General features: G+C 37.3%; 12 protein-coding genes across 12 annotated transcripts in view; 7 read left to right on the forward strand and 5 right to left on the reverse strand.

Moving 5' to 3' along the window:
* Positions 1-3,470, forward strand: part of CBG16624 — a gene marked incomplete at both ends in the record, with an annotated part of 5,936 nt that extends 2,466 nt beyond the window's left edge. The window contains 12 exons of the mRNA XM_002641879.2: positions 174-275; positions 844-938; positions 991-1,283; positions 1,327-1,435; positions 1,485-1,801; positions 1,849-2,024; positions 2,073-2,218; positions 2,264-2,392; positions 2,437-2,635; positions 2,689-2,762; positions 3,141-3,274; positions 3,320-3,470. Coding sequence (XP_002641925.2) covers positions 174-275; positions 844-938; positions 991-1,283; positions 1,327-1,435; positions 1,485-1,801; positions 1,849-2,024; positions 2,073-2,218; positions 2,264-2,392; positions 2,437-2,635; positions 2,689-2,762; positions 3,141-3,274; positions 3,320-3,470 — 1,925 coding nt within the window. The remainder of the gene's footprint in view (positions 1-173; positions 276-843; positions 939-990; positions 1,284-1,326; positions 1,436-1,484; positions 1,802-1,848; positions 2,025-2,072; positions 2,219-2,263; positions 2,393-2,436; positions 2,636-2,688; positions 2,763-3,140; positions 3,275-3,319) is intronic.
* A 185-nt stretch (positions 3,471-3,655) lies between these two features.
* On the reverse strand, positions 3,656-4,876 carry CBG16626 (the record flags this gene model as incomplete). The annotated part of the gene is made up of 5 exons (XM_045244060.1): positions 3,656-3,784; positions 3,843-4,125; positions 4,170-4,375; positions 4,664-4,781; positions 4,827-4,876. 5 exons carry the CDS (start codon positions 4,874-4,876, stop codon positions 3,656-3,658), a joined length of 786 nt encoding a protein of 261 aa, XP_045096020.1.
* Positions 4,877-5,129: 253 nt separating this feature from the next.
* Positions 5,130-8,906, forward strand: Cbr-mrps-18A (the record flags this gene model as incomplete). The annotated part of the gene is made up of 16 exons (XM_002641883.2): positions 5,130-5,238; positions 5,288-5,417; positions 5,466-5,564; positions 5,612-5,773; positions 6,046-6,248; positions 6,296-6,433; positions 6,480-6,697; positions 6,744-7,042; positions 7,091-7,210; positions 7,259-7,393; positions 7,446-7,670; positions 7,721-7,840; positions 7,887-8,352; positions 8,399-8,530; positions 8,582-8,760; positions 8,804-8,906. 16 exons carry the CDS (start codon positions 5,130-5,132, stop codon positions 8,904-8,906), a joined length of 2,838 nt encoding a protein of 945 aa, XP_002641929.2.
* A 698-nt stretch (positions 8,907-9,604) lies between these two features.
* CBG25937 lies at positions 9,605-9,914 on the reverse strand (the record flags this gene model as incomplete). Its single annotated transcript, XM_045244061.1, has 2 exons — positions 9,605-9,832; positions 9,882-9,914. 2 exons carry the CDS (start codon positions 9,912-9,914, stop codon positions 9,605-9,607), a joined length of 261 nt encoding a protein of 86 aa, XP_045099858.1.
* A 230-nt stretch (positions 9,915-10,144) lies between these two features.
* On the reverse strand, positions 10,145-10,835 carry CBG16629 (the record flags this gene model as incomplete). Its single annotated transcript, XM_002641884.1, has 2 exons — positions 10,145-10,546; positions 10,821-10,835. The coding sequence occupies 2 exons, from the start codon at positions 10,833-10,835 to the stop codon at positions 10,145-10,147; spliced, it is 417 nt and encodes a 138-aa protein (XP_002641930.1).
* Positions 10,836-11,145: 310 nt separating this feature from the next.
* CBG16630 lies at positions 11,146-11,855 on the reverse strand (the record flags this gene model as incomplete). Its single annotated transcript, XM_002641885.2, has 3 exons — positions 11,146-11,276; positions 11,324-11,400; positions 11,452-11,855. 3 exons carry the CDS (start codon positions 11,853-11,855, stop codon positions 11,146-11,148), a joined length of 612 nt encoding a protein of 203 aa, XP_002641931.2.
* Positions 11,856-12,702: 847 nt separating this feature from the next.
* On the forward strand, positions 12,703-14,295 carry CBG16631 (the record flags this gene model as incomplete). The annotated part of the gene is made up of 6 exons (XM_045244062.1): positions 12,703-12,740; positions 12,801-12,966; positions 13,019-13,211; positions 13,271-13,704; positions 13,869-14,110; positions 14,154-14,295. The coding sequence occupies 6 exons, from the start codon at positions 12,703-12,705 to the stop codon at positions 14,293-14,295; spliced, it is 1,215 nt and encodes a 404-aa protein (XP_045096021.1).
* Positions 14,296-19,190: 4,895 nt separating this feature from the next.
* On the forward strand, positions 19,191-19,858 carry CBG25938 (the record flags this gene model as incomplete). Its single annotated transcript, XM_045244063.1, has 5 exons — positions 19,191-19,271; positions 19,323-19,427; positions 19,476-19,583; positions 19,634-19,750; positions 19,802-19,858. The coding sequence occupies 5 exons, from the start codon at positions 19,191-19,193 to the stop codon at positions 19,856-19,858; spliced, it is 468 nt and encodes a 155-aa protein (XP_045099859.1).
* A 193-nt stretch (positions 19,859-20,051) lies between these two features.
* CBG16633 lies at positions 20,052-20,884 on the forward strand (the record flags this gene model as incomplete). The annotated part of the gene is made up of 4 exons (XM_002641887.1): positions 20,052-20,122; positions 20,172-20,507; positions 20,554-20,773; positions 20,819-20,884. 4 exons carry the CDS (start codon positions 20,052-20,054, stop codon positions 20,882-20,884), a joined length of 693 nt encoding a protein of 230 aa, XP_002641933.1.
* Positions 20,885-21,718: 834 nt separating this feature from the next.
* On the reverse strand, positions 21,719-22,356 carry CBG25939 (the record flags this gene model as incomplete). The annotated part of the gene is made up of 2 exons (XM_045244064.1): positions 21,719-21,823; positions 22,210-22,356. 2 exons carry the CDS (start codon positions 22,354-22,356, stop codon positions 21,719-21,721), a joined length of 252 nt encoding a protein of 83 aa, XP_045099860.1.
* A 779-nt stretch (positions 22,357-23,135) lies between these two features.
* CBG25940 lies at positions 23,136-23,411 on the forward strand (the record flags this gene model as incomplete). Its single annotated transcript, XM_045244065.1, has 1 exon — positions 23,136-23,411. The coding sequence occupies one exon, from the start codon at positions 23,136-23,138 to the stop codon at positions 23,409-23,411; it is 276 nt and encodes a 91-aa protein (XP_045099861.1).
* Positions 23,412-24,058: 647 nt separating this feature from the next.
* Positions 24,059-24,318, forward strand: CBG25941 (the record flags this gene model as incomplete). The annotated part of the gene is made up of 2 exons (XM_045244066.1): positions 24,059-24,064; positions 24,115-24,318. The coding sequence occupies 2 exons, from the start codon at positions 24,059-24,061 to the stop codon at positions 24,316-24,318; spliced, it is 210 nt and encodes a 69-aa protein (XP_045099862.1).
* Positions 24,319-26,564: the final 2,246 nt, after the last annotated feature.

Consider the following 26,564-nt stretch of genomic DNA (forward strand, 5'->3'; position numbering starts at 1 on the left):
TCTTTCATTATAACCCCCACACCAAACAAAAAAAGGGGACTGGCATTAAATAATTATTTCTCTAGTAGAATGACAAAAAATGTACGGTAATATAAACCAGAAATCAGGAAAAATTGAGAAAAAAGTAGAAAAACTTCAATTAGATAACAGTTTCTGAAAATGGAATATTTCAGTATTTGCATTCCCTCCAACTGATGTTGATATTCAAACCAAAGTTATCATGGATGGTGGAAAAATACTGGAGACAACGATAAGTTGGAAAGCTGAAGATAATGGTGAGTAGAGAAATTTCAAAAGATGCTGGATCTTTCAATCAAGAGTTACCTAGTTTCCTATATTTCAAATTTCCGAATTTTCAAACTCACAAACTTCTGAATTCCCAAGAATCTTACACTTTCTGACTATCCAAGTTCTGAATTTCAGGATTTCCGTATTTCTGAATTTCCCAACTTTATTTTGAAGATCCAGGAAATCGGAATCTCGGAAAATGTCGAAATTAAGAATGCAAGATAATCGGAGGTTTCAAAACTTGGGATTTTAGAAATTCTGAGACTGATAAATTTAGACATTCTCTGAAATTCGGAAATTCGAAGACTTTGGAACCCAGAAAATTGGAAACTCAGAAGTTCAAGTTTTCGAAAAGAACACAGTCTCGTCGAAAAGTTTCTGAAACTTCAGGAGTTTAGAAATTAGGAGATTCATAGTTTCAAGAATTTTGAAATTCAAACTTTCGGAAACCCGAAAAGATGGATATTCAGAACATCAAGTTGACGAGATTTGGAAATTTCGAGAAATCAAATATTAAGAAAATTGGTGAAGGTATAAACAAAAAACCATTTTTAGACCGCCGTCGGGAAGGCTTCTACATCCGATACACTGCAGTCAACTCATCGTGCCAAAAACATTTTCCCGGATATTTCACATCTTCAATCTTACCGGTAATCCCCACAACTTAATCGGTTTCCTTTTTTATTCAGCTGTTTTTTTCAGGATGAAAGATCTCTTACCATTCCAGCTGCATTCAATGGTCATGCTCTTGTCATCGATCATTCGTGCTCTTATAATCTTCAAATTCGAGCTAAACCGTATCCGCCGGGAGATGATAAATATATTATTGAGAAGAGGCATACTGTACCAGACTGTATTGATAAATTTTGTAGTTGTCGTCCTGGCGACGTTCCAGCGATTCGCGATGTTTCAGTGGATTCTGAATATCGTTTGAATTGGAAATTTGAAGACGTTTCGGAAAAGGATTATCAGTTTTATGTCGACATTTATGAGAAGTAAGACTATTTCGAAAAGTTGAAAATCGTTTGGGATTTCCAGAATTGCGATGCCGCTAATCAAAAAGAAAGGATCAGAAGCGGACGTTGAGGAGTACACATTCAGAATAGCTAACGCCGAATCTTATGAGATTTCTGCTAAATCATCAAAAGTGAGCTCCCACCAACAAATTATGCTTTCTTATCTGTCCCAATTTCCAGATCTTTCCAAATACCTATCAATATCAGCTTCCCTTTCAATTTGCTCCATTCCAACAATACAAACTTTCAATATTCGCAGTCGATGACAGTTTCTGTCATAATGAAGACGTCTTCCATATATTCAATTCCACCAACGTCACATCACCCTCCTCCACTTCATCTATTGAATTCAAGACATTGAGTGTTCCAGAACCTTCCGGATCAGCAATCACAAAAACAAATCAGATTATGGATTCCTCCGCTCTATTTATATTTCTAATCGTTTTGGCCTGTATGTCACCGATATGCTCTGTATTAGCATGGCTCGTGTTGAGAAGGTAAGTGAAGAATTTTTAGAAAATTTATAAAGATCTGAAAATTTTAGAAGAAGTAAAGAGAAGAAAAAACGAAACAATTTCCTACGTCGTCGTTCACTTTCCATGTCTCGACACAGTATTATTGAAACAAATATCCTGTATAGACCACCAAATGAAGTAATTGGAGCAGTATCTGAAGATTGGCTTATTCGGGGACAGGATATTGTGGTTGGAACTGTTATCGGTATCCACAGAAACTGGTTTTTCGGAATCTGAATTTCAACTTTTTTAGGAGAAGGAGCATTTGGACAAGTATTCAAAGGAATCCTCCGTGCTCCGAACGGTCAAGTGGTTCCTGTTGCCGTGAAACAATTGAAAGCGAATGCAATCGATGAAGAACGAGAAGAATTTATCAGAGAAATCCGGATGATGCAGACGGTAAGATTCTAAAAAACCGGTTGAAATATTTAGAATTTCTATTAGGTTGGACGTCACGAAAACATTGTGGCAATGTATGGATACTGTATGTGTAACGACATGCAATGCATGATAATGGAATATGTTCCGTATGGAGATTTGAAACATTATTTGCAAAATATGCGGAAAGATAGAGTAAGTTACAATGATCCATTATTCGCTAATTTAACTTTTTTCAGGAAACCGAAAATTCGATAGATAAAAAAGAGTTTCTGTCATTTGCTAGCCAAATAGCATGTGGAATGGCTCATTTGGAATCAGTAGGAACCATTCATAGAGATTTAGCTGCCAGAAATATTCTCGTTGGAACTGGAAAAGTTTTAAAAATCTCAGATTTCGGAATGTCTAGACCGGGAGTTTACATCAAAATGAGTAAAGGTATTTACTTAAGCAAACCATTCAGTTAAATAACAAATAAGCGCAACTTTCAGGAGTAATTCCACTTCGTTGGTTGTCTCCAGAAGCAATCAAAGATAGTACATATTCAAGTAAAAGTGATGTTTGGGTGAGTTTTAGTATTATACTGGTCCAGAAAAAGAATCGGAGCTGTGGGAGAGTATTCGGGGTAGAAGATCCCACAGCGACAACTAGAGTAATCTGAAAAGATTCTTACGTTCAGGATTTATTTTCTCGATTTTCGGCCGTTTTAAGTGAATTCTTTCACTGTCAAAAATTTTTTTGCGACTTTTCTGGGGGAAAATAACAGGAAAAACCGACAAAAATCAGATAAAATCGAGAAACTAAATCCTGAAAATAATAATATTTTTAGGTTACGGTATTTGCCGTTGTGAGACCTTCTTCTACGGTCACCGGCTTTTCTCTTACACAGCTCTTTTGTATCAGTATATTATCCGGAAATCATTTTTCAATTCAATTATTACAGGCGTTCGGAGTGCTACTTTGGGAGATTGCTACTCTCGGAGGATTCCCATATAACAATATAGCTGACAAGGATCTACTTGTTCAGTTAACAGATGGAATGCGCTTAGAGCAGCCTTCTAAATGTTCGGAAGAAATGTAATTTCTTAAAAATCATCATTTGTATAAAAAATGATAATTTAGGTATGTTATGATGAAGTCATGCTGGAATCTAAAACCAGAAGAACGCCCTTCATTCCTCTCAATTCATGAAAAACTGGAACGAATCGCGGCAGCAGAATCCGATCCTCCACCGTCGGATCCAGCTACAACAAACAACTGCAACCAATTTTGACACCTTGTGTTGTATATTCTGAAACGGGTTCACTTCTTTCATTGCTTTCTGTACAAACTTTGAGATCGATTCGATTATTTATTTGGTTTTTTTTTTTGAAACTTTGAAAAATAAAAATTTTGAAAGCAAACTGGTGGAATAACAACAACAGAGGTGAGATGAGAAGATGAACGAATGAGTTTAGTTCAGTGGAATCCAAATCCAGTTCCACGACCCATGTGTGTTGTTTCTCTGGCAACGGCATACTGTTTCTCCAAATCATTGAGCATTTTGTTTTGACGATTTTTCTCTTCCGAAAGATTTGAGACGTCTTCCTGAAAGATGAAGGAGAGAATTTATTTAGGTTACAATAGAGAAAAATTAGAAACATACCGCAGGTTTTGGAGCATTTTTGACACCCATTAGTCTCATGAACTTGTTGGCCTGCGACGACCCTACACCAGTAGCTGCGATTGCAGATGACCAAAGCTTCTCGTTCTTTCCGCCAGGAACAGATTCGGATGAAGTCGACGCGGATTCTGTTGTCTGGAAAGTTTTGATGAGAATGTGAACGTTTATTTCCAATATTACCGAAGATGACTGTGCAGCAGCAGGTTTCTTGTTCCCCCAAAGTGCTTTACGTTGAGCGGCGATCTCCTCGGCAGAAAGACGATTTCTGAAATGTATATGATCATTTCAACTACGATTGATTTCGCTTACTTGTCTTCTCTTTTCTGGAAGTCACTTCTCCTGTCGTTGCGATCATTTCTGTCTCTCTTCCAGTTGTTCCGATCATCTCTTCTGTCATCTCTCCTGTCTTCTCTTCTGTCTTCCCTTCTATCGTCGCGTCTATCGTCTCTCCGATCATCCCTCCCATAGTCACGTCTTCTTCCGTGATCGTTATCCTCCCGACGGCGCGTGTCACTCTGAAAATGGACTCATGGGCATGAAAAGCCTAACAATGACTGTAAAACTAGTGTAATGCTCCTAGAAGTTTACATGGAAAAAACCTGAAAATTTTTTTGTTTTGTTGAGAAATCTGACTATTTTCTCACCTCTCTTTATCCCGATGTGGGCGACAATGAATTCTCAGACTCCAGCCCAAATCGGCAAACAAAACTAAATTTGTAAAACCATTAGTTTCAGTTTGCATTTTTTTTATTTCAGGTTAACTGTGTTATTTAACACTAAAAATTACAGGTTTAGATGTATACCTTTTCTCCGTGTCGATCTTTTTTCGGAGACTTGTCTCTTTTCTCATGTGGCGAACGACTTCTGTCTGCCTTCTCCTTTTTCGCAGCCTTTTTCTCTTTCTTGCGGCTCTTTCGATCACTGAAAGCAATGTCGTTAAAAATAAATAAATTAGAGAAAACTCACACTTCCTCACTGCCACTATCACTGTCGTCGAATGTTGTATGCTTTCCCATTCTGAAATAGTAATATTATTGAGCTACTTTTGACAGGTTTAGAATCCGATGAAGCGAGCTTTTCTTTATTCCGAAGATTTTTCTTTTGTCGTAAGCTTGTGCGCAAAGTACGCTTTTTGTCAAAGTGTGTTTGCACCTATCGCTCACCGTAACTTGCAAAATATTCGTCACATTTTTCCGATTTTCATCAAAGATTTGTGAAGAACTGATTGATTAAATTAACTTAAGACCATTTTAATCATATGTTCTTAAGATGCTCCGTCTCTACGCAAGTAATTGTGCCAGCAAAATCAAAGTCGCTGTCGAGTCAGCGGCACGCTTGCAATCGACTGCTGCCGGATCCACAGGACACAAATTTCAAAGTAAGATAGTTTCAGGACGCTTCAGGTTAAAAATTATCAATTTTTACAGCAAAAGAACAGAAAAAAGACGGCACAACATATGTTTCTATGGAGAGGGTTTCCGACTCGCGCGGAGCACGAAAAGACGATGAATTGTGTTCGCTGTGCACGTGCAATGTACCTGTGAAGCTCAGTTATAAGTAAGATTTGTATGAACATACCAACATGCTTCCATCTTTCTTTTACAGGGACGTTCTTATTCTGGAGCAGTTCATGCGAGATGATGGAACAGTTTTACCGCGGCAATTAACGGGTCTGTGCAAAAAACAACAGTTGAGACTGGAAAGGTAATATCAAGGTTTTTTCATTAAAATTATTTAAATGAAACTGGCAGGTGTGTCATGCAAGCGTTCTGGTCGGGACTTTTCGGTGACAAGTATGGAAATGAAGCTGACCGAGCTGGCTACAAACGATTCAACAGGTACTGGAAAGATGATATGTCGATGTATCAATTGGAAACGAAAGAAAGGCACGGAACATGGTTTTATATTAAAAGGTAAATGATTTCTTCAGGATAAAATAGTAATTGGAGTTTTTCAGATACCAAACGAAAAACCAGCCACTTTTCAAGAATCCTCTAAATTAGCCGTTTTTCCTTTTTGTTAGCTCGTACTTTAGATATATTGTTGTGTTTATCCGAACGTTTTTAAATAAGAAAAAGTTTGTTTTCAATTTGTGTTACATTTCATATAAAAATGTTCCAGAACATTTTTAATACCTGAAAGCGTTGTCTCATTTTTTTCTTATCAAACGATTTCAGATTCCCAGATGTCTTGATACCAAAACAAGAATTATGCGAAAACTTTACTGTTTCGTATTAATTTTATTGCAAGCGCATGTAATATTATGCCAGAGGAACATCAGCGCATCGGCTTCTGGTTTGTTGAATCTTCAACTCGAAAAGTGTCCTCAAGTTCTCGGATGCCGTTGCGTTGGAGGTTCCAAAAGAGACATACAATGCTTCTCGATAGGTTGTTTTTTGACAACTCATCGTCTTATGCCACTTGTTTTTTTTCAGATGAAACCAAGCTATTAGAACTCGAAACAGTTTATGGTCCGGATATTCGTCGTCTTGAAATCCATTCATGGAAACAAGAGCAACTGAATTTCGACATCATCTCTTCATTTAAGGAACTTGAAGTCCTCATTTTGAAAAGTAGTTTTTTCGTTTCTTCTATATTTCATCGATATAATCGTTTCAGACGATGAACTGGAGTCACTCAATGGAACCCTTAAACATCCTTCTTTGAGGGTTCTGTCTCTTTCGAATTCGGAACTCTCATCTGATTCTGAAGTTTGTCACATAATCACCCTTTTTCCAAAGCTGGAAAACCTCTCACTTTCCAAAAATTATTTTGAGAAGTTTGAGTGTAGTGATGTGAGCACAAAACTAAGAGCCTTGGATTTGAGTCATAATGAGGTTGGCTATAGTTTTCAAAATGTCACTTTACTGTAATATTTTCCAGATAACACATTTGGGCATTCCTGATTCGGTCAAAGAATTGAACGTCTCCAACAACCAGCTGACTTCTTTCGATAACATTTCTCAAGAGCTGATCAGTTTGGACATTTCATTCAATTCGTTCACTTCTTGGCCTTCAGATGATGGATGGACTTTTCCAAATTTGAAAAGTTTATTTGCTGCGAAACTAAGCTTTGAAACTGGTTTCCAACTGGATGCTCCTCAATTGGAAACACTCAATATAGACGGCGCAACTCTCAAATACATCAATTTCCATCAAATCAAGACACCTAAATTGAAAAAGTAAGTATTTAGCTTCACTCCCAGAAAACTATCAGCGAGTGAATTAAGGCTTTCTGCTCGACATTTGCTGAGACTTCAAAACGTTGCCGGAAGCCTTCCACCTACTGTGAATTCGGTGGAAATTACGGACACAATGCTCCGAACTCTACCGGCGGACTTCATTTCAAGGTATTATTTTACTCCATTTGTAATTTCAATTCTCTATGTTTTTTTCAGTCCAACTTCTTCATCCAACAGCCGAGTGTCGTTTGAATTCACATCAAGTCGTCTACTTTGCCATAAATGTCTTTTAAAATGGTCTCTCCCAGTTTACGCACAGACCAACATCCGAAAGGAGTGTAATTTGACAAGGTACGATAAAGATTTTTTGAAAAAAGAAAAATGACATCATTATTTTGTATAGACAAGAAATCGCATCTGCTTCATGCAACCTTGGTGTCGTCGCCAACGACACTGGAATCCAATATGGAAAATATGAAAAACCAACAGCGATTTCATGTTATTCGTACGGAACTCCTTCTCCAAAAATCAGTTGGTGGAGATTTAGACCTGCAGAGAAACTTGGATCATACGATCCGAAAACGGACCAAATCAGCTATACAAATGTTTCGGATGTCATGAGAGAAAGGTATTAACCAGAAATTTGAAGAACGACATTTTAGGAGTTTATTCTTACAGTTACTCAATTCAAGCTGGTGGCTCTCTGCTCATTCACTCTCCTAATCGGTCTCATGTTGAACGATACGTCTGTGTAGTAGAGAACACAAATGGAACAGCGTATGGCATTTACCAGTTCAGGTAGAAAATTCTGCGGGAACATTAAAAAAAAATAATATTTCTTCAGGCTAGATTATCTCGATTGGTATGGTCTTGATGTCTTCCATTCGGTCTTCTGGGGTGGTTTGGCAACTTCACTTATCGTGTGTCTTATATCATTCTTGTTAAACATCACATGGATTCTAACAAGAAAAAGTGCACTTTGGTGGATTCAACGAGCCGAAAGACTATCAAGAGTTCGAAAAATGGTTGAAGCTATGGAGAAGTATCGTGTTCGACAAATGGAATCATTGCATGAGAAATACACAAAAAGAGTGCAAATTGTTCGGGATAACTATCACCAGCAAGTTGAAGCTCTTCGCGTTTCTTACGCAGCCCAACAGGAAAAGTTCCAAAACTACAAAGCCGCTCAAGTCGATGCAGTTCACTCGCATTTGGATGCTATGAGAGATGGATATAATAATCAATTGGGAAGAGTCAGAGAGTACGGATCGAAACGAGCTGAACAACTATGGGAAAGTTATGAGCGACAGGTATTTTAGATAAAATATAACAAGAAGTCACCAATCTTCATTTCAGGTCAACCGAATGCGAACATTTAGTTTGCAACATCGCTTGAAAATGATGAGACAGTACAAAGTGAAACAACGATATGTGAACAAACTTCTCGAATCGTTCCAAGCTTCGTCTCCAGAAGTTCAACTTGAAAATGTGAGTGTTTTCCAATCGCAATAAACGTGCTCAGTCTTATATACATTTCAGGAGGAAAAAGTTCGTGCCGCTTTGGAAATTCCGGATGATTTAGGAACTATCGATGGTTCAATAGACACTCCCTCAAGGCTCTCGAGAAGCTCTTCTTTCCATAGCCTTCCTGAATATGTTATTGACGAGCAAGGACATGTACGGCCAGGAATCATTCCAACTACGACAGCAAGCATTAGGTACATTTCAAGTAATATTTATTTTTCAAGAAAAGTTTTATAGGTTTTCAAAACCAACGACTTCATCCAATTCTAACGGTGCAGGTACCTCATCATCTCCGAGTTCTTCTGGACCGCACCGATCTCCAGATTCTCCACCCAAATAGTGATTCATTTTCTACATACTTGTAAAATTCCGGGCCGTGCCGGGCCGGGCCTGAGGAAATTTTCAAGGCCCGGGCCCGGCCCGGAAGGCCCGGTGTCAAAAATTCTGTATTTTTGAGCCAAATTTTGAGCTCTCAATATAATTTTTTCCATTTTTTTTCGTATTTCGGATTGTTTGTCTGTCTGATCAAAAAAGATCGAAAAACTCGAAAAAAATTTTTTGGTCGAAAAAGGTCACATAAGGGTCCCCCCTTATGTGTTTTTTGAAAATTTCGAAACTAGTGAAATGACGGGCCCGCCGGGCCGGGCCTCCGAAATTCCGGAAAAAGCCCGGCCCGGCCCGGCCCGGCCCGTTACAAGTATGATTTTCTAATCGTGTTATTTTTGTTGCAATCATTCCCTAATCGGTGCCATCAACATCCATTCTTCTATCATTTTCGTTCCGTTTGTTCTACATCTATACTTAATATAATCAGGAACTTCATTTACAATTAGAGCTTTGTGACCATGTGAATAGCTTTCTCTCTCCCACGCCAGCAAAAACCATTCAATTGAGTTCTTCTTTTTGTGCACAATTCATGTATAATATTTTTGACTTTCCCGCTGTTTCTTTGAATTTCGTTTATACCAATCACTTTTATGGCAATCACTTTTACCAAATTCAGACAGAAAGTAAAAATTTATTCGACGTTACAGAATTTTATACATTAGATTTCTGATTCTTTGACGATGTCTTTTCCATAAGGCAAACGCCATTGTGACATGAGTGGAAGTCCGGACAAGTTAGATCATTAATACACTTGAAGACGTACTCTCTTTGATGGAAGCAGTGCCGATTAACACATTTGTGATGCTGATCACAGTTTCGATCAGTAAGACATTGTCCTCTAGTGGAGGCTGCCAGAGATAATGGAATCAGAAGAAGCAACTGTTAAAATACGTTTTAAATGTTATAACACCTACTCAAAATAACTCACCAGTAAAACTGTTTTCAAAAGAGCATGAGTCATCTTTTTCAAAAAATACACTGAATCTGAAAGCAAGTAGATATCACCTGACTCTTATCAGTTATCTTCCACAATGTGGAAATGTGACTGACACACATTTATCAAAAGAAGCTGACATCCCCAAAACATTACAACAAGATAGAAGTGTTTCTTAGTCATGTAGTTTCAGAACAGAAATAAAAGAAGAGTGAACTTTTATTATATAAATAATCAATGTCATGAAAATATAAGGATTACCATCTAAACGGAATACACATTTTGAGAATACATCGATTACCAGAAGGACAGTCGAGACGGGATTGGCATCGTTGGAATAGATAAGGAAATAGCTGGAATCGACTAGCATTTAGACATTTTCCATCAAAGCAGGCGCTTTCAGATGAGCAATCTGCGTCGATAGAACATCGTTGGATAAGTGGAAGGTATGGAATATCAGGTCTCGTTGGGGCATCATCGAACTCTCTTGTCTTCTGAAGAATTACTTCGAGTGGAATCTCATCATCATCGTTTTCTGGCGAATTCGGAATATGAATTTCGTTATTGGGGTGCGTCAGATTTCCAGATTTCTCTGATGACGTTATGTTGATCTCTTTCTCCGCAAGTGATAATGATGAAGACGTTAGAAGTATAAATATCTGAAAAATGCTCTGATTAGGTCATTGAGTATCACTTTTAATGGCACACTATCACTTTTAAACTTTTAATGATGTTACGTTTGAGCTCAATTATCTCAATTCTAATGCAAGATATCAAAAATGTGTCGACTGACAAAACACTACTGATGTTATGATAAACAATTTATCAGTTGACATTTTTTATATCTTTGACAGGAACCAAGAAAAATTCACTCAAAGATAAGAGTTAAGGGAGAAATCGAAAAATACAGTACCCCAAAAAGTTCTGACTTACCAATATTTTTGCCATGGTTCTCGAATGTTGCCGAATTTTCGAAACTTTTTCAAAAAACATCGAAAAAACAGAAAAGAATTGGTGCGTGTCAGAGGGCGGGAGACGAGAATGAATGGGAGAAAAGGGGAAGAAGAACCGATAAATTTTGTTATCGCTTGGGGAATTTTCCTGACTAAACGCTCCCTCGTCACCTCTTGTTCGGTTTTTTAGAAATCTATTTTTTCTCTGGTGTGAGAAAGCAAAACATGTGAAAAAGCCAAGATGATTTAACATGAGAGTTTATTCAAGTATGAAAAGGTTGAGAGACAATTATCAGAACTATCAATCAAATGTGCATTGGTCCAGTGCCTTGCTTGACATCGGCTCTTTGAGCCTCCTCGACAACCAGAGTCTCCGCGTAGACCTTTTGTTTCTTCTCATCGAGTGCCTTGCGAACCGAGACTCTTTGAATTGTTACTGAAAAATATATTTTAAATTGTTGTGATTTCTTATTGATGGATTACTGAAGATCAACATGAAATTGTAGTAGTAGACGAACCAGATCATGCTGATGTCATTGTGCTTCTCCTTGAATCCCGAGCTAAAACTGAAATAGAGTTTCAGAAGAGAAATAAAAAGAGTTTGAGCGTACAGAGATATGTTGTGGAAGGCTTCAACAAAGTCTGGAGTCTGAGTTCCATTGACATTTGATGTCTGGACCTTTGCCACGGCGTAGATTGGAGAGACCAGAAGGCGTGGAATAGCGCAGAAGACGCAGAGGGTCGCGAACTTCTTCCAACCTCGTCCATCGGATTCGTAGAAGAATGCGAGTGAGAGGATGACAGCCAAGACAACTGTCATGCAGGAGTACCATGATCCAGCTCCACGAAGGAACCATGCTCCGAAGACAATGTACCAAATTGAAGCGATGCTGATCCATGCATAAAAGAGTTTCAGAAAACGGAGAGAGACCTTTGGCACATTTTTGAGTGGTTGTTGGAAGTGCTTATCGAGAACATAGAATATTTCAGGAGTTAGGATGTTCATCAAATTCATTACCACTGAAAGTCAAATGTTTAAAAAAAGAAAAAAAAGGTGAAAAGGGCTGGTTGCTTAGAAATTGATAAGAATGAATGAAAAGAGGGTGAGAGAAGAAGAAGCTGAAGACTCGTGATCTCCTATGGCAACGGCTGCTCACGAGTGAGAGAAACAGAAGATCCAATGGGAGATGTTGTCATGGAAACCGCATGAAACCGTGAATTAAAGTTTCAAATGACAAACTTTGTTGTTGTATTAAAGTTGATATCATTAGAAAAAGAAGATAATGTTAAGTTAAATAGTTGGAGAGTGGTTAGAAACTGCTTAGCTGGTAAACAAAAATTTTAAAGGAGGAGAAAATTTTACAAATTGTGAAGTGCGAAATATTGTACAAAAAATATTCTAAAATTTTAAAAAGACAAGCGCCTCAGTTACTACCGTAAACACTCTAATAAAATGAATTTCTTAACTATCACCTTTGAGCTAATTATCTCGGTTGCTGTAAAATATATGAAAAAGTGGTCAACTAACAAAATACTTTTGATACTTTGATAAGCATTTTATCAGTTTACCATTTTTTGATACCTTTCACAGGAACCAAGATATAGGGATTCAAAGTAACCAAACCCGGTACTTTCCCAAGAATTCACATTGGGCTGTTTCCATTGGGTTGTTCTCCGGTTGTTTTCATTGGAACTTTTCCAATGGAAACAACTGGAGACCGTGAACCTTGAGAAATATAGATGGAGGGAAATAAGAAGAAAGAGAAAAAACTTTTTGATAGGATCCAACAAATATATTTATTTCAATAATTTCTTGATTAGTTTTTTTCCGAGAATAAAACTAATCAAAACAAGCGATCGAAATGATGACGCCGACGGATTGCATGAGAAGTTTCATAAGGTAAATGGTCGATATTATCAAATTCTAAAACGAGTTCTGAAAAAGAATGCCACATTTTAGTCAAAGCTGGGTGGAAGACGAAATCGATGGATCAATTCGCCAGTTGGCAGGAACGGAACCGCAAGCATCGGGGTCTTCTGGAGCATCAGCTGCACAGGATGCAGACGAGGATAACAAGGCAGATATCACTCCAGTCGAAGCATTCAATGCAGTTCACACCGAAGGGGTACGTTAGTTTTTTTTTGGAATTTCTTCTACAAAAATATATCTTTCTCCAGGATGGTCTTCTCGCTGATATGCATGCTGCTGCGATGACCTTCCCATACACATTTGACAAGAGTCTGAATAATATGGAAATGAACCGTATTCCTCATCTCTATTGTTTTGATCACACTCGTGTCGAATTGAAAGCTCAGAAGGGAACTGGGGATTATTATCACGCCTCCTGGGTTGATGGATATAATCGGAAATGTAATTTTTTTTAACTTTGTGTCCGGATCGTCTCATAGAATATTTTTTTTAACCTTCAGCCGCCTACATTTTCGCACAAGCTCCCTTTGATGATATCACAGAGCACACGTTTTGGAGAATGGTTGGTGAGAAGAAGCCGTCGATGATTCTGGTTTTTGGAGACGTTGACGAGAAACAGAAACGTAAAGTGCCTTATGATATCTCTGAAAAGGATTTTGAAAAGGCATTTCTTCACGAATTCGATGCGAAAAAGTTGGACGAGACCGAGATGAAAGCCAAACTGTGCAGCACATTTTGGCCGGATAAGGGATCGAAAAAGGAGTTTGATACGCTGATGATTCAAACAAAAGACGAGTATTCTGAGACTCATATGAAGACGTTCAGTTTGTCAGTGACGGAGAATAAACAAGAGAATCAGACTGTTTTGATGCATTTCCACGAATGGGCAGATACCGCTCAACTGCCGGAGTATATGCTCGATATGAGAGCTTCTGCAAGTTTTGTTCTGTTTTTTCAGAGAATCTAAAAATCCAGAAATATATCTTTCATCAAAAAATATTGGCCAAAGACACATTGCCTTATTTTTTAGATCCTCTTATCATCTGATCCGAATAATCTGAAATAATCCTTCTCATCCAAAACCACCTTCTTTTCCAGATCAAAGTACAGTATATCCGCAGTTCGAAAAAGCCAGGTGCAAATAATGGTCCGATTCTTCTTGTCTGTGCAACTGGCATCACCAAATGCTCCATTTACGCTACAATCGACATCATCGTGAGCAGAATGACCGAAGAGCACACTGTCGGATTCAAGGAGACAATGTCAGCTATCAAGGTGCAGAGATATGGTTGTTTCAGAGCTCCAGCCGCATATTTGACTGCTCGTGAAATGCTCATGAAGTAGTTTTCTGTTAAGGAAGTCAAAGTAATTGTGTCTTTTCAGGTTCGCTGTCAGTACTGGTGTTGTTCATGATACTGCAATCGGAGACAAGCCAAAGCCTAACAAATCGAAGTACAGTACTATTGGGAAGGCACAAAAGAGTGGATTTATGAGAAAGAAGAAGGCAGCTCAGAAAACTAAATGATCTCTTGTATCGAGTGCTCTTGAAAAATAAAAAAATATTTTTTTCTCATTCCACTTTGAAAACATCAGCATACAGGGCTCAAATCCAACCAGATTAAAAGTTTGGATCTAGGTCAGGAATGTTAGGAATGGCTTTTTCGGTTTTTTTTCTAAATGTGGAAAGTTCCGCGTTTCAAATTTTGGAATTTCGGAATATTCCAATCTTGAAATTTTTGAAAATCCGGAAAATCGGAATTTTGGAATATTTCGATTTTGAATATTTTGGAATTTCGGAAAAATCCGATCTTCAGAATTCCGGAATTTTGAGATCCCACTTTCCCATCATAGAAGTCTAAAAAATTGGCAAACAGATTTCGAGGAAAGCGAAAATTAATAGAAGTAATTCCTCTCGAGACCCTCAAGGAAACAAAAAAAGTTCGGAAATGTTTCGACTGGGATTTTCAAAAATTTCGGGATTCCGAATTCCGCTTCGAACATCCACAGATCTAGGCAGTATAGCTGAAGATCTAAAGACTTTTTGATTTCTTTTTAATTTCCTTTGCTTCCAAAAGTTGATTGAACCAGGTCACTGACTTTCGAAAGAAAAGAGCTCTAACTCTTAATCCGTCTCTTCGGGTTTTCAATTACTTAGATTAAAGTGCATGACGAAGGAAGCAGAGAATTACTCAACCACTACTTCTTCTTCGTCTTCTGCCATTTGCCCTTTTTCGCTTACTTCTTCTTCAAATCACTATGTTATCACAAGACACAGAGCACATGTAAACAATCGAATGGGATAACATATCAGACGGAAAAACGGGAGAGGATAATACTCTCTCCCTTTTTCGTGTTTTCTCTCATTTTGTGCTCTCATTTGTCTTCTTTCTTTGCTTCTTTTTCTTCTTTTTCTGATTCCGTTTTTGACCAAAAAAATAATAAGAATGCTATGAATACATCTGACATTTTTTCTCTTCTTCTTCTTTTTGCTGTTCATGTGAGAGTAATAGGCTGTGAATGGGCCAACGAAGGACAAGTCAGCCACACAGGCTTTGTTTATGATGTAAGAGAGACATATCGAAACGAGAGATGCAAAGGAGTATTCAACTACATATGCCCTCGTTTTTCCTTTTTTCTTTTCTTCTTTGCTCTCTTTTTTATGATCATAACTTTTTCAAGTTTTTGGAACTCTCTTCCAGTTTTCACTATACTCATAATTTTTTTACTATTAGGTTGGCGGGAAAGTCTTTGTCACTTTTTCAATAGTTTATTTCTCAAAGAAAAAATAACCGAATAATTAATTATATTGTCCATCATTATCAACAACATGTCTCCAACGTTCCCTCAATTTATGGATTCCATTGCGGTAGAATCCAGCCGGGCGTGAGGCAAAGTATTGTTTGAGTGCCGCTTCGACCGCTCCACGGGAATTGAAGCTTCTTCCTTCGAAGGCACGTGTCATATCGCCAAATAACCAATAGTCGGAAGGAGCAAGATCAGGAGAATACGGGGGGTGAGGGAGAACATTCCATCCATATCCCATCAGCTCCTGCTTCACTTGTTTCGAAACATGTGGGCGAGCGTTATCATGTTGATAGTACACTTTCTTGTCTTTCAGGGCCGAACGGTCGACTGCTTTCTTGAGGTTTCGTAGTTGAGTAGTGTAGAGGTCTCCAGTTATTGTTTTGCCCTCGGGCAGAAGTTCCCAGTAGATGGGGCCGTCCACTCCCCACCACACAGAGAGCATAACTTTTTTCGGATGAAGGTCGGGTTTGGGGACATCCTGTGGGCTCTCTCCTTCTCCAACCCACTGGGATTTCCTGTGGTGATTATCGTAGAAGACCCACTTCTCATCTCCGGTTATTAGCCGGTCCAGCCATCGATCGCCCGCGTGGAGAGTGAGAAGAGTAATCGAATCGTCGACTCGGCGGTCAAGGTTGGCTTGAGTCAGGTGATGACGTATGAATCGACCAAAAAGTTTTCTCATTCCAAGAGACTTCAAACCTTCAAGGACTGTGCTATGGTGAACTCCGAATGTGACAGCTAGTTCACGGCTAGATTGAAATGGATCCGATTGCAATGCGTGCTTCAGCTTGTCCAAATCCAACTCACGGGGTCTCCCAGAGCGATCCTTTTCATCGAGCGAGAAGTCATCTTTTTCGAAACGATGGAACCAATTGCGAATAGTATTGTAGTGAGGGGCATGTGTGTTGTACACATTCTTCAAGAAAGTTTCCGAATCCTTCATCGTGGTGTGAGATAGGAAGAGGTAAATCAAAACATGTCTGATGTGAATAGCAGTGGGAACAAACATATCGTTTCAATTACAGATGAGGAGCAGGGAAGGAAATGGGGACTTGTTTATATGGAAGGTTCTTATCACCTTGTTATTCACTAGTGTCGATATCATACACAGCCTCCATATACGAGAACAGTGATTAAACAAACAGAGTGACAAAGACTTTCCCGCCAACCTAATATGAAAGCTTTACTTTTTTAAACTCCTAATGTAGTTCCGTTTGTAGTGTCAGATAGTTAATCCGTGTCAAGATTTAAAATTTTTAAAAAGACACGGAAAGATAGGAGCCTAACTTTTATGGAAGAATAAAAAAAGATTAAGACTGGAGGAAACTCAGTAACAGATAATAGAACCTTAACTATACGTCCACTTTCATTTGCCTCTTCGTAGAACCTGACGGTTCCGACAGGTTTCAGAATAAAAGCAATTGTAAGGTTTCCAAATATGCGTTTTCAGATGAAACAATTTCTGAAATTCCAAAATTTGATTTTTTCAAAACTTTTTTTCACTTTTCTGATTTTTGAATATCAGAATGTGTTCTATAAGGAAGCGCATATTGCAAACTTTAAATTTCTTTTGGACAAATTTTGATAGTCTGATAGTGAGATCAATTCCCCTGTATTATCACAATGATGAAATGTCCCGGTCTTAAAAATTAAAAGATAAAACATCTAATAAATTTAGGACCACCCTTAAACATCTTTGTGCTAGTTGTACAGGGTGTTGTACAGGGTGGCGCATAATTAATTGCTCAAATGAAAACGGGTATATCTTTAGACATAAGCATGATAGAAACATGAAAATTGGCGGAAATGTAACTCTATAGTTGATACACATGTACTGAAAGTTTCAAAGCGTTTGCTCAAGTTTCAGTGTTTTTATGATTGCCCGAAGACGAACGGCGAAATGTTTCTTGCACGCCTCTGTTTCCTGATTTGTGCTGATGTAACTAAATGCTAGATAGTACGATTCAACTGAAATTTTGTCGAAAGTAAGACACATATAAGTATGGTTTTCATACAAACTTCACGTTGATTGAATGCATCTGTCCAGACATATCACTCCAATAGTCAACCTACATCTGGCTTAGAATTCCAGTTAAATTTTGCCTTGTGAACCGAATTTGAAAAATGATTCGTTGATAGTGCTACAAGTTTTTATAAACCAATCGGATGCAATTTTAACAAAATTGAAACACCCAAAGACATAAATATTAGGTCGTTAGGCCAATTTATTTCAAAAACTGAAAATTCACTACTTTTGGCCTCTTTGGAAAACTGGTTGCTACCAATTTTATTGCTTTTGTAGCAACCTCAAATTTTCACAGATGATTTTTAGAGAGTTGATCTTGATAAGTGGCAAATTTCAGTCATTCGTTATTATTACTGAAGTGTTTAAGGGTAGGCAAAGTTGGCCTAAAAATACAGATAAGCCGCGTGCATTTGAAAACTTACGTTGTTAGTGATCACAGTACGAGTCCCCTGGTAATTAAAATATCTTCAAAACTAAGTAAAATAATAGAAAAAAATTGTATCTTCACATTTGAAAAGAAAATACTTTGATAGACTTTGTTAGATTTTTGTTAAAACATGTTTAATTTGCACTAAAAGGGCCATTTTCGTGATTTCATGAGATTTTCGTGAGGTGAAACAACTTTGGCTAACGATAACTCAGCTCAAGGTTGATATCTTATTTTGAAACTTGGCCAGTTTTGTGATGAGATATGTGAATTGTTGCACTCAAAATTTCAGCCCAGTACAACGCTTCATTCAAATTTTATGGCTGTGCAAACTTTTGTGCAAGTAATTATGCGCCACCCTGTAGGTCTTCTTTCTTATTCCATTTTTAATCCTCCTGTCCCAAGAGTTTATGTTTATACATTCAATAAACTTTTGTAGTACACTTTGGGGAACATTTTTCGACTATAGTTAAAGTTAAAAATCGACACATATAGTTTCATATTTGGAATTCGGTGCAATTTTTCAGTTTTTGCATTTAAAGAAGTGCTTCAGAACTGTCAATTTTCACTAAGATTCTAAAATTCTTTTGTAGCTGTCTAGAAGTTTCCAGAAATGGACAAATTAATTTTGCCTTTCAAGAAGATTTATTTCAGTTTTGGTTTTTTCGAATTATCTATATTTTTGCAGATTTGAGTTCGATAGGAATTTTGGTGTTTCACCTCTCAGATTTTAGAATATCTTCAGATAAAATGACATCAACCTCAAAATTGTTTTTCTTTTTCATATTAAAATTATTTCTGCCAGAACTCCCACTCTTTTCAATTATCTTTTCAATGTCTTTTCGGAGAAAAAAGAACTTTTTGTTCAATTTTACTCTTTCCGTAGAAAGTAGAATATGTAATTTCAGTTGTCACATCACATAAGTTACTATGATTTATTATCCCCATACCGCCTAGACACAAAACATAGGATTCTTATTCTTCTCCCCAGATCTTTTGACTAGTTTCTGAACCTTCTTTTTACTCAAAATCCCAAAACTGAAACTCTCCGACTTTTTTATTCCTAATTCATACAGGAATTCATTTCCTGAGAGGTACTCCGAGATTTCTTAATTTCCTTTTCCTTTGAATTTGATATTTTGTTAAAAATTCGATTTTCAGAATGGTAACTGTGATACCAAAAATAATCACAACACCTTATCCACGAACAAGGCTTCCTATGTATCTCTATACATTATCAATCGTAAGTTCTCACAAAATTTTCAAGTTCTATTAGTAATGGCTAATCTTTGAGATTGTATCTTGTTCACTGCTCTATTGGAATCTTCTCTACTGCAAAAACTATGATTGTTCCGCTGAACAAGAGATCAGGTTCGGTCCGAAAAAGCATATATTGCAGGTAGGAGTTTAGAATATTTTGATCAGTCAGTCACTTCAATTATTTCAGTATTTCCCAGTTCTTGCTGCTCCAATCATCATATTCATTTCCCTATCATGGCTGATAATTGCAGTTCACTATTCGAGTACAGCTTGTATTGTAACATTCAATTTTATGGTTGGTTTGAAAATTCAAAACATTGATTTATATATTTTTTTAATTTGTAGGAAATGCCATCTGCGGTTTTTTGTTCCATGCTGGGCGGAGTTAGTTCAGTGATTGAAATTCATTTTTCGATCGATGTTGTCAATGTGGAATGGACAGATCAATGGCTACTGTCATCGGTAAGAATTAAAAAAAAATAATTTGTATAAACTTTTTGAAAATTCTTATAGGGTTCCTCAATACTCCTATGTCTTCTACATGCTACAATTGCATTTACTCTTCAATGACAACGGGTAGATTTCTAGACATCAATCAAATAATCTGTGATCTTATACCATTCATTTCATCTCATTTTCATTTTGATACTCTTTTTTTTTCATAAACCGTGAAAATCCTAACTTCTAGATTAAAAATATCATAAATTCCAGATTTCTAAACTTTATTTTTCAAAATACTGTGAAATCCATTGAAGAGTTCCTGATGCGTCCTTTAGATAAAAAGATATTAAGCAATCGAAACGAAAAGAAAGACAAGAAAGGAACTGAAGAAGTGTGGGTCATCAAGATTTTCACTCCAACCTTCTATAATTCTGATTTTCAGTGGAATCCCAACAGTATTCACTCCAGTTCCTTCGGATGAGTGTTCACTTGTCGAACAACAATTCCATCGAAATCTTCGTGATCTACCACAATTGACTTCTGAACAGTCATCGGACGTCGTCACCACTGAAAAAACGAATTCAGTTCCCACTGAGCTCAAAAAAGTCGCACCTGAAAATCAGCATCAGTATCCGCCGTTCTATACTCGTGAGCTGACAAGAATGGCATTGATCCGTGTGTACTTCATGCAGAACTTGTACACTTCCTTCGAACTGTCAACTGATCGGACGCTTTTAATTTTGCTTCGTTTCGTCATTAAAGGAATTTCCAAAGAAATGTATGTGAAATACTTTTTTTCTTGATTAAAATGTTTCTGATGTCAGTCGAAACAAATTTTCATTCTACGTCTTCGCATCGCCGTATGACGTCATCTGGAAACGTCCAAGATGCGAGTTGATGAAGAAACCACCGCCGAGTAGCATGTTCCGACAGATTCTGACGCCATCTCAAATGAATCGGACACTTGGAGAACTGTTCAAAGAGACGAGAACAGAAGGTTTAGACACTATGAACATTTATATTTTCATCAAAGATATGGACGATGTAAGTTGAGAAAACTATTTATTGTTTTAATTTCTAATTTTTCAGACTATCGCAGCCGACGAGGTCTCTCTCAAACACAAATGTTGGAAGTATCAGCAAGTCGTCGAATAGAGATTAACTTTCTTTTATTCTGTCCAATAAAGTTTAGTGTATTTTTCTGATACAATTATGTGGGAGAGAAACTACGGTGGCCATTACCAAATGAGCCAAAAAGACATACCGAAACCTGAAAACATTTTTATTTCTTGTTTCGAAAAAAAAACAGAAAACTCGAGGAAAAGCAGTCAACAACTATAAAAAACTACTGTTAAAAAATATTTTAAGGTTACGGTAGTTGTCGTTGTGAGATCTTCCACAGCTCCGATTTTTCTGTACGAGTATTTATGACATTTAAAACTTCATCAAATACATAAATATCCCTTCAAGCAGTTTTTTTGCCAATAAGTGTATTTGAGGATTTTCTCTCATTTCCTATATGTACACTCATCTCAAATTACATCGAGAATTGAACCAGATCTAAATATCAACACAATTTTTCTCTTCCATCGGTAAAGAACATTCGATTTATACTTGTGATTCATTCGTCCTTTTGTTCAACAACGTATAGAAGAGAGCCTGGAGACGCAGACGCGTCACCGGTCAATGAGCCGTTGAATCAAAGTGTGATCGGTCAACGGCTCAGAACGAAAGAGTGAGAAAAATAGAATGGAAGATATTTAATTGAGCTCTTTTCATATTTATTTTTAATATCCAGTATTAACATATTCAACTCAAGGCAAACCAAAATTTAAAAAAAATCGCTTGGCGATTCAAGACAGTTGGATAAAAATTGAAACAATCGAAAGAAATTATTAGAAAGCACAATTGTGAAGAGGAATTATAAAAGTGCTGGAAAGTTTAGAAGCATTTTGAATGATACAGATAAGGCTGATGTTTGGATGCAAATTAGTCTTTGAGATCGCTTTTGAACTTCTTGAGAGCGATTTGTTCGTCGATGGTGGCGCGATTGTGGACTCCAAGACGGACTCCAAGACGTTTTCGGCGACCCCACTGAAACATTTTAATTGAGTTTTTGATAAAATGTTGCTTTTTGTATAGAATTCTTTAATAAATATTTATAAAAATCGACTCGTTTTTTTATTATTTCTTTGAGCTAAAAGCTCAAAAGATACTCTGGTAATCGGTTTTTAACCAGATTCGGGAAAATTCCGGAGCAGAAATGGCTAGATCTGGTTAGAAAATTGTCCGAATCAGGTTGGAAAATTAGCTTTCTCGGTCGGATCTGGTCAGAAAATCACCAGACCTGGTCGGAAAATAACAAAATTCCGAATCTGGTTGGAATTTCACTCGAATCTGGTTGGAAAATCGCGTTACCCGAATCTGATTGGAAAATTTTCCGAAACTGGTTAGAAACCGATTACCAGAGTAGCAGAAACCTTTTCAAGAACAGTCACATCATCGTGATCGTGGATGCAGTAGAAGTTGACGCAAGTGACGGTAATGATACCGATGATGACGAAGAACGAACACCAAACGGCGACAACGCCCAGCATGTCTTGATACGAGAAGTCTTGCTTCGGCATTGCTGAAAAGAAAGAGAAGTCAGTAATTTTTCAAGTAAAAAAAGAACGTTAAGAAATGAGTCAGACACCTAAAAAACAACAAAAAACCCTTTTATTTTTGCCACTTGCTCATTAGCTCGGCGAGCAATAGGATATTCAAGTGTGAACAGCGAATTATTTTGCTCTGAAGCTATCTACTCTCCGTTGCCGAGAGCAAGCGCGAAACTCCGCCCCCTTGATCGGTCAAAAGGAAATCACTGCTCAAAGCAACAAGAGACATTGTTGTAGTATGAAAAAATAAAATCAGTGAAAGAAATGTGATTTGTTGAATAAAAAAAGATTTGTTGTGATTTGTTGAATAAAAAGTTTGGTTTTTCACCGGAAATTGAGAAAAAGTTTTTAGTACAGTATGCCTGTTAATAGGTACATCCTCCCCTTGCACAGCAGGTCTTGGAGCGAAATGGAGAAAATAAATTTTTTTGCCGGTTTGAAAAATTGTTTGCTTGAAAGGAAAGTGAGTCAGGGCAAGAAACCGTTGTTTTACCAATAAAAAAATGTTTTTCTCAAAAAAACTTGTAAAAACAGGAAAAAAACCCTGCCAGAGTTATGACAAAAGACCCACTAAAAGTGTTCCAGTAAACCACAGAGAGGTAACCTTATACAATTCTGAAAATCCACATTATGAGAGACGAAGTTTTTTGCAATAATACTTTAATACTTTTTGTTGATTTTGAGCAAGTACAAGTAGCACTCCCAAGGTTATTTTTCTGCACCTTCGGCTACCTTCATTTGCGTTTTAGATGGAGTCTTCAACTGCTGAATCGGGAAGGAAATCTAAAAAGACAACAACTACTGAAGAAGCCATCTCAGCTGAAACTGTTATTATAATTTTCGTTTTCATCGGATTATTCTTTCTTTGTTGTGTCGGCGTCAGTCTGTACTGTTTCTATAAGAGAAAGCGAGAGCAGCAAATCGAACAAATTGCCAACGTTCCACCAACTGATCCGAATCAAGTGAATGGTGGTCAACCTGTTGCAGCTACCGGACAACCACAAGTGGCAATTATTCGGATATAGGGAACTATGTTAAGACATAAACTTGTTATTTTTATTTTTATTTTTCTGTATATTTCAAATCACAATACCATAAATTAAAATATAGTGGAGTCATAAATATAAACCTACCGTAAAACCTGTACCAGAAGGGCTCCCCACACGGTCAAGTTTGAGCTCAGTTATCTCGGTTCCTAAAAAAGATATCAAAAATGTGTCAACTATTAAAAAGTTTGTGATATTATGATAATCAATTTATCAGTTGACACATTTTCGATATCTCAGACAGGAACGAGATAAATTGGCTCAAAGTTTAAGATCGGGGGCTCTTCTATTGCAGGTTTTACGGTATTTTTAGTCTTCCAATCAATCCCAAAGAAAGCGATCATATAGTAAAAGAAGCGAATTTCTTCGTTCTGTGTTTCAACACTCAGTTTTAAAATTTTGCTGGAATATGTGTGAATGTCCATAATGAAGGGCACGGTACCATGATCCTCTCCGGTTAGAGTATATAACTCCACGTTCAGTGATGATCCAACCTGCAGCTAACCTGACTCAACCGACTGACCTGGGCTGGAACATCCCAGTCAGCATAACTTTTCAACTCTTCTGAAACCTATTGCCTCTTCTCGACAGTTTGATTTCTTCACAACAACTCAAACACCTCAAAAATGGCTGTAAGTTAACCTGTGTGTCTCTTCTCAATTCAAATTGATAACTATTTCAGAAATCTACATCAACAAAAGATAACGCAGCCCTTGGTGTGATATTCATTATAGTTGCAATTGTTGTCGCCATTTGCTGTTCGTGTGCATCCGCAATCGCTCTGTTTTTTGTTTTAAGAAAGAAGAAAAAGGAACCGTCGAATGCCGTGGCACCAGCTCCACAGTCACCAGCAGGACCTCAGATTATCGTCGTTCAGGACAAATAGAACTGTCTGAATCGCTCTACTTGTTTGTTCCAATGCATTAAAAAATATAAAATGTTGATTCTAAAATTGGCTCATGGTTTATAAAACCTTTCTCTTAAATTTAAAGTGTCCAGAGAGAAAAAGGTCAATGAGATAGATATTCCAGTGTTTATTCTGAAAACCCAGTATTCTCAACCAACTTCGAAATGCCTGCATTGAACTATCCCAGTGTAATAATTCGTTTAAAATGTACAAATTCAGAATTCGAATGTTCAGGATCCCACAACAACCATAATTTATTCTTCTAGTCCAGATCCTCCGGAAGGTTTCTTTGCAGCCGTGCTTCTGATTTAATTCAGTACCTCGTTCCTTCTGATTTGCTGTCCGTGTTTGCTTTGCTGCCTATCCTTGTAATACCACAGGGTAACGGCTGCGCATGGTATATGCGTTGGCGCGGCGCCTCATATGGACGACATAGGTACACCGTTTGCGCACATATAGTACGCTATATGCGCGCACGAGCCATCGAGATCGGGCATGACGCGTCCATATTTCATCTACAATTTCAGGTCGTATTGGCGATGGATATATCTTATATGGATTAATTCATCTAACTATAGTTGTAATAAGATGTGATTTTGTTCAGATCTTCCAATACCGTTCATTTTCCCTTTCAGATTTCACAGAGTGACCATTTTTCCAGTTTTCACAGAATTTTCTCACAGCAAGAAAAATTATGGCAGGAAGTTAAAAATATCTGGATGATATAACATAATAAATTTTTCCTTCAAAACGGCGATATAGAAAACTTGAAAAAAATTCAACAAAGTCTACTCAAGATCGATACGAGGAGCGATACGAGGAGCCAAGAGTTGATTTCACTGGTGTTTGGTATCCTAAATTTGAGGCAGATAATCTGTAACAGATTACAGAATCATCAGAATTAAAAAAAATCCCCATAGATAAAAAATTCTGACATCGAGGGAAACCCCATTTTCTATTATGGTGACAAAGAGTATCCAAAACATTGGAATTTTTTGCATTGAATTGTTCGAAGATTTTTTGAAAATTTATGCATTCTTATTAGATTTATTTTCTACTTGAGAAAAATGAATTGTCGAATTTTTAGCTGGACTTAAAGCTGTTTGAAATAATATGGTTTCTAGGGCCTTGTTTTTAGGTATCCGTTGATTTAAGATGCTAACCTATTTAAAAGGATTTTTAATAAATATAAAAAATCTAAGAATTTTGAGTCTAATTTCAATATTTTTAGCTCAAAAATCGAGAAAAGCGACCAAGAATCGTTTTTTAAGCTATAAAATCATTCAATTTCAGAGAAGTAAATTTTTTGATTGGGGTTTTAAAGACATTTTCACGTAAGAATAACTAGAAGATATTTATATAACAAAACAACGGAGGAATTTGTTGCTGCAATAGCGCACCCACAGGTCCTGGGCGATGATGCGCATAAAGGACTCGATCCATATGCGATCCTCTAGAAGTCCGTTTGACACATATCGCGAACAACGAGCTGCGATGAGTCTCATATGTGTGCGATGCGGGAGAGGCTGAATCGAGTGTTCCGATGCGCGCGTATCCTAAATGGATTCTGGGTGGGTGGGCGATGTGTGCGATATGGGTCTGATACGGTAGGCCGACTACAACACTCCGAAATCCCGGATGCGCCCATTGTTTACCGTAAATCCACACCGGCAACTTTGTCAATTTTTCGTCAATCCGAGCCTACATTTCTGGTTTTTCGATTATTCCTTCGATGTTTTTTGTGAAAAAGAGTTATGCCAGAATAAAAAATCGCTGAATTTTTGCAGAAAAATGTCTTTCACTCGTTAATTGCTATGTTTTTCGCCAAAATAGATGATATTGAGATTTTTTGATTTCACTTTGTCATTATTGTAAAAATCGTATTTTCAGGTGGAGTAAAAGGTAAGTTGGTAAGTATACAATAATTACAAAGTGTAAATTATAAAAGTTTTCAATGTTTTCATGCAATTTTTTCCCATTTTCTTCTGTTTTTGATTGCATATCAAATTTAAATGGAAACTGCCATAAGTCTTTTTCAACACCAAAACATTGAGTTTCGAAGAATCAGTAATATGTCGTTCAAAATATTAAAAAATATGGAATAATAAAGGAAAATTACGAAATCGGAAGACCTGAACAAAATCACATCACAATAGAACTTAACTGATACTTCTAGGAACCCCCAACCAACGTTTTAGTTCATTTCATCGAGTGCCAGCAAGCCA

The sequence above is a fragment of the Caenorhabditis briggsae genome (genome assembly GCF_000004555.2).
Source record: "Caenorhabditis briggsae complete genome, chrIII, whole genome shotgun sequence".
NCBI lineage: Eukaryota > Metazoa > Nematoda > Chromadorea > Rhabditida > Rhabditidae > Caenorhabditis > Caenorhabditis briggsae.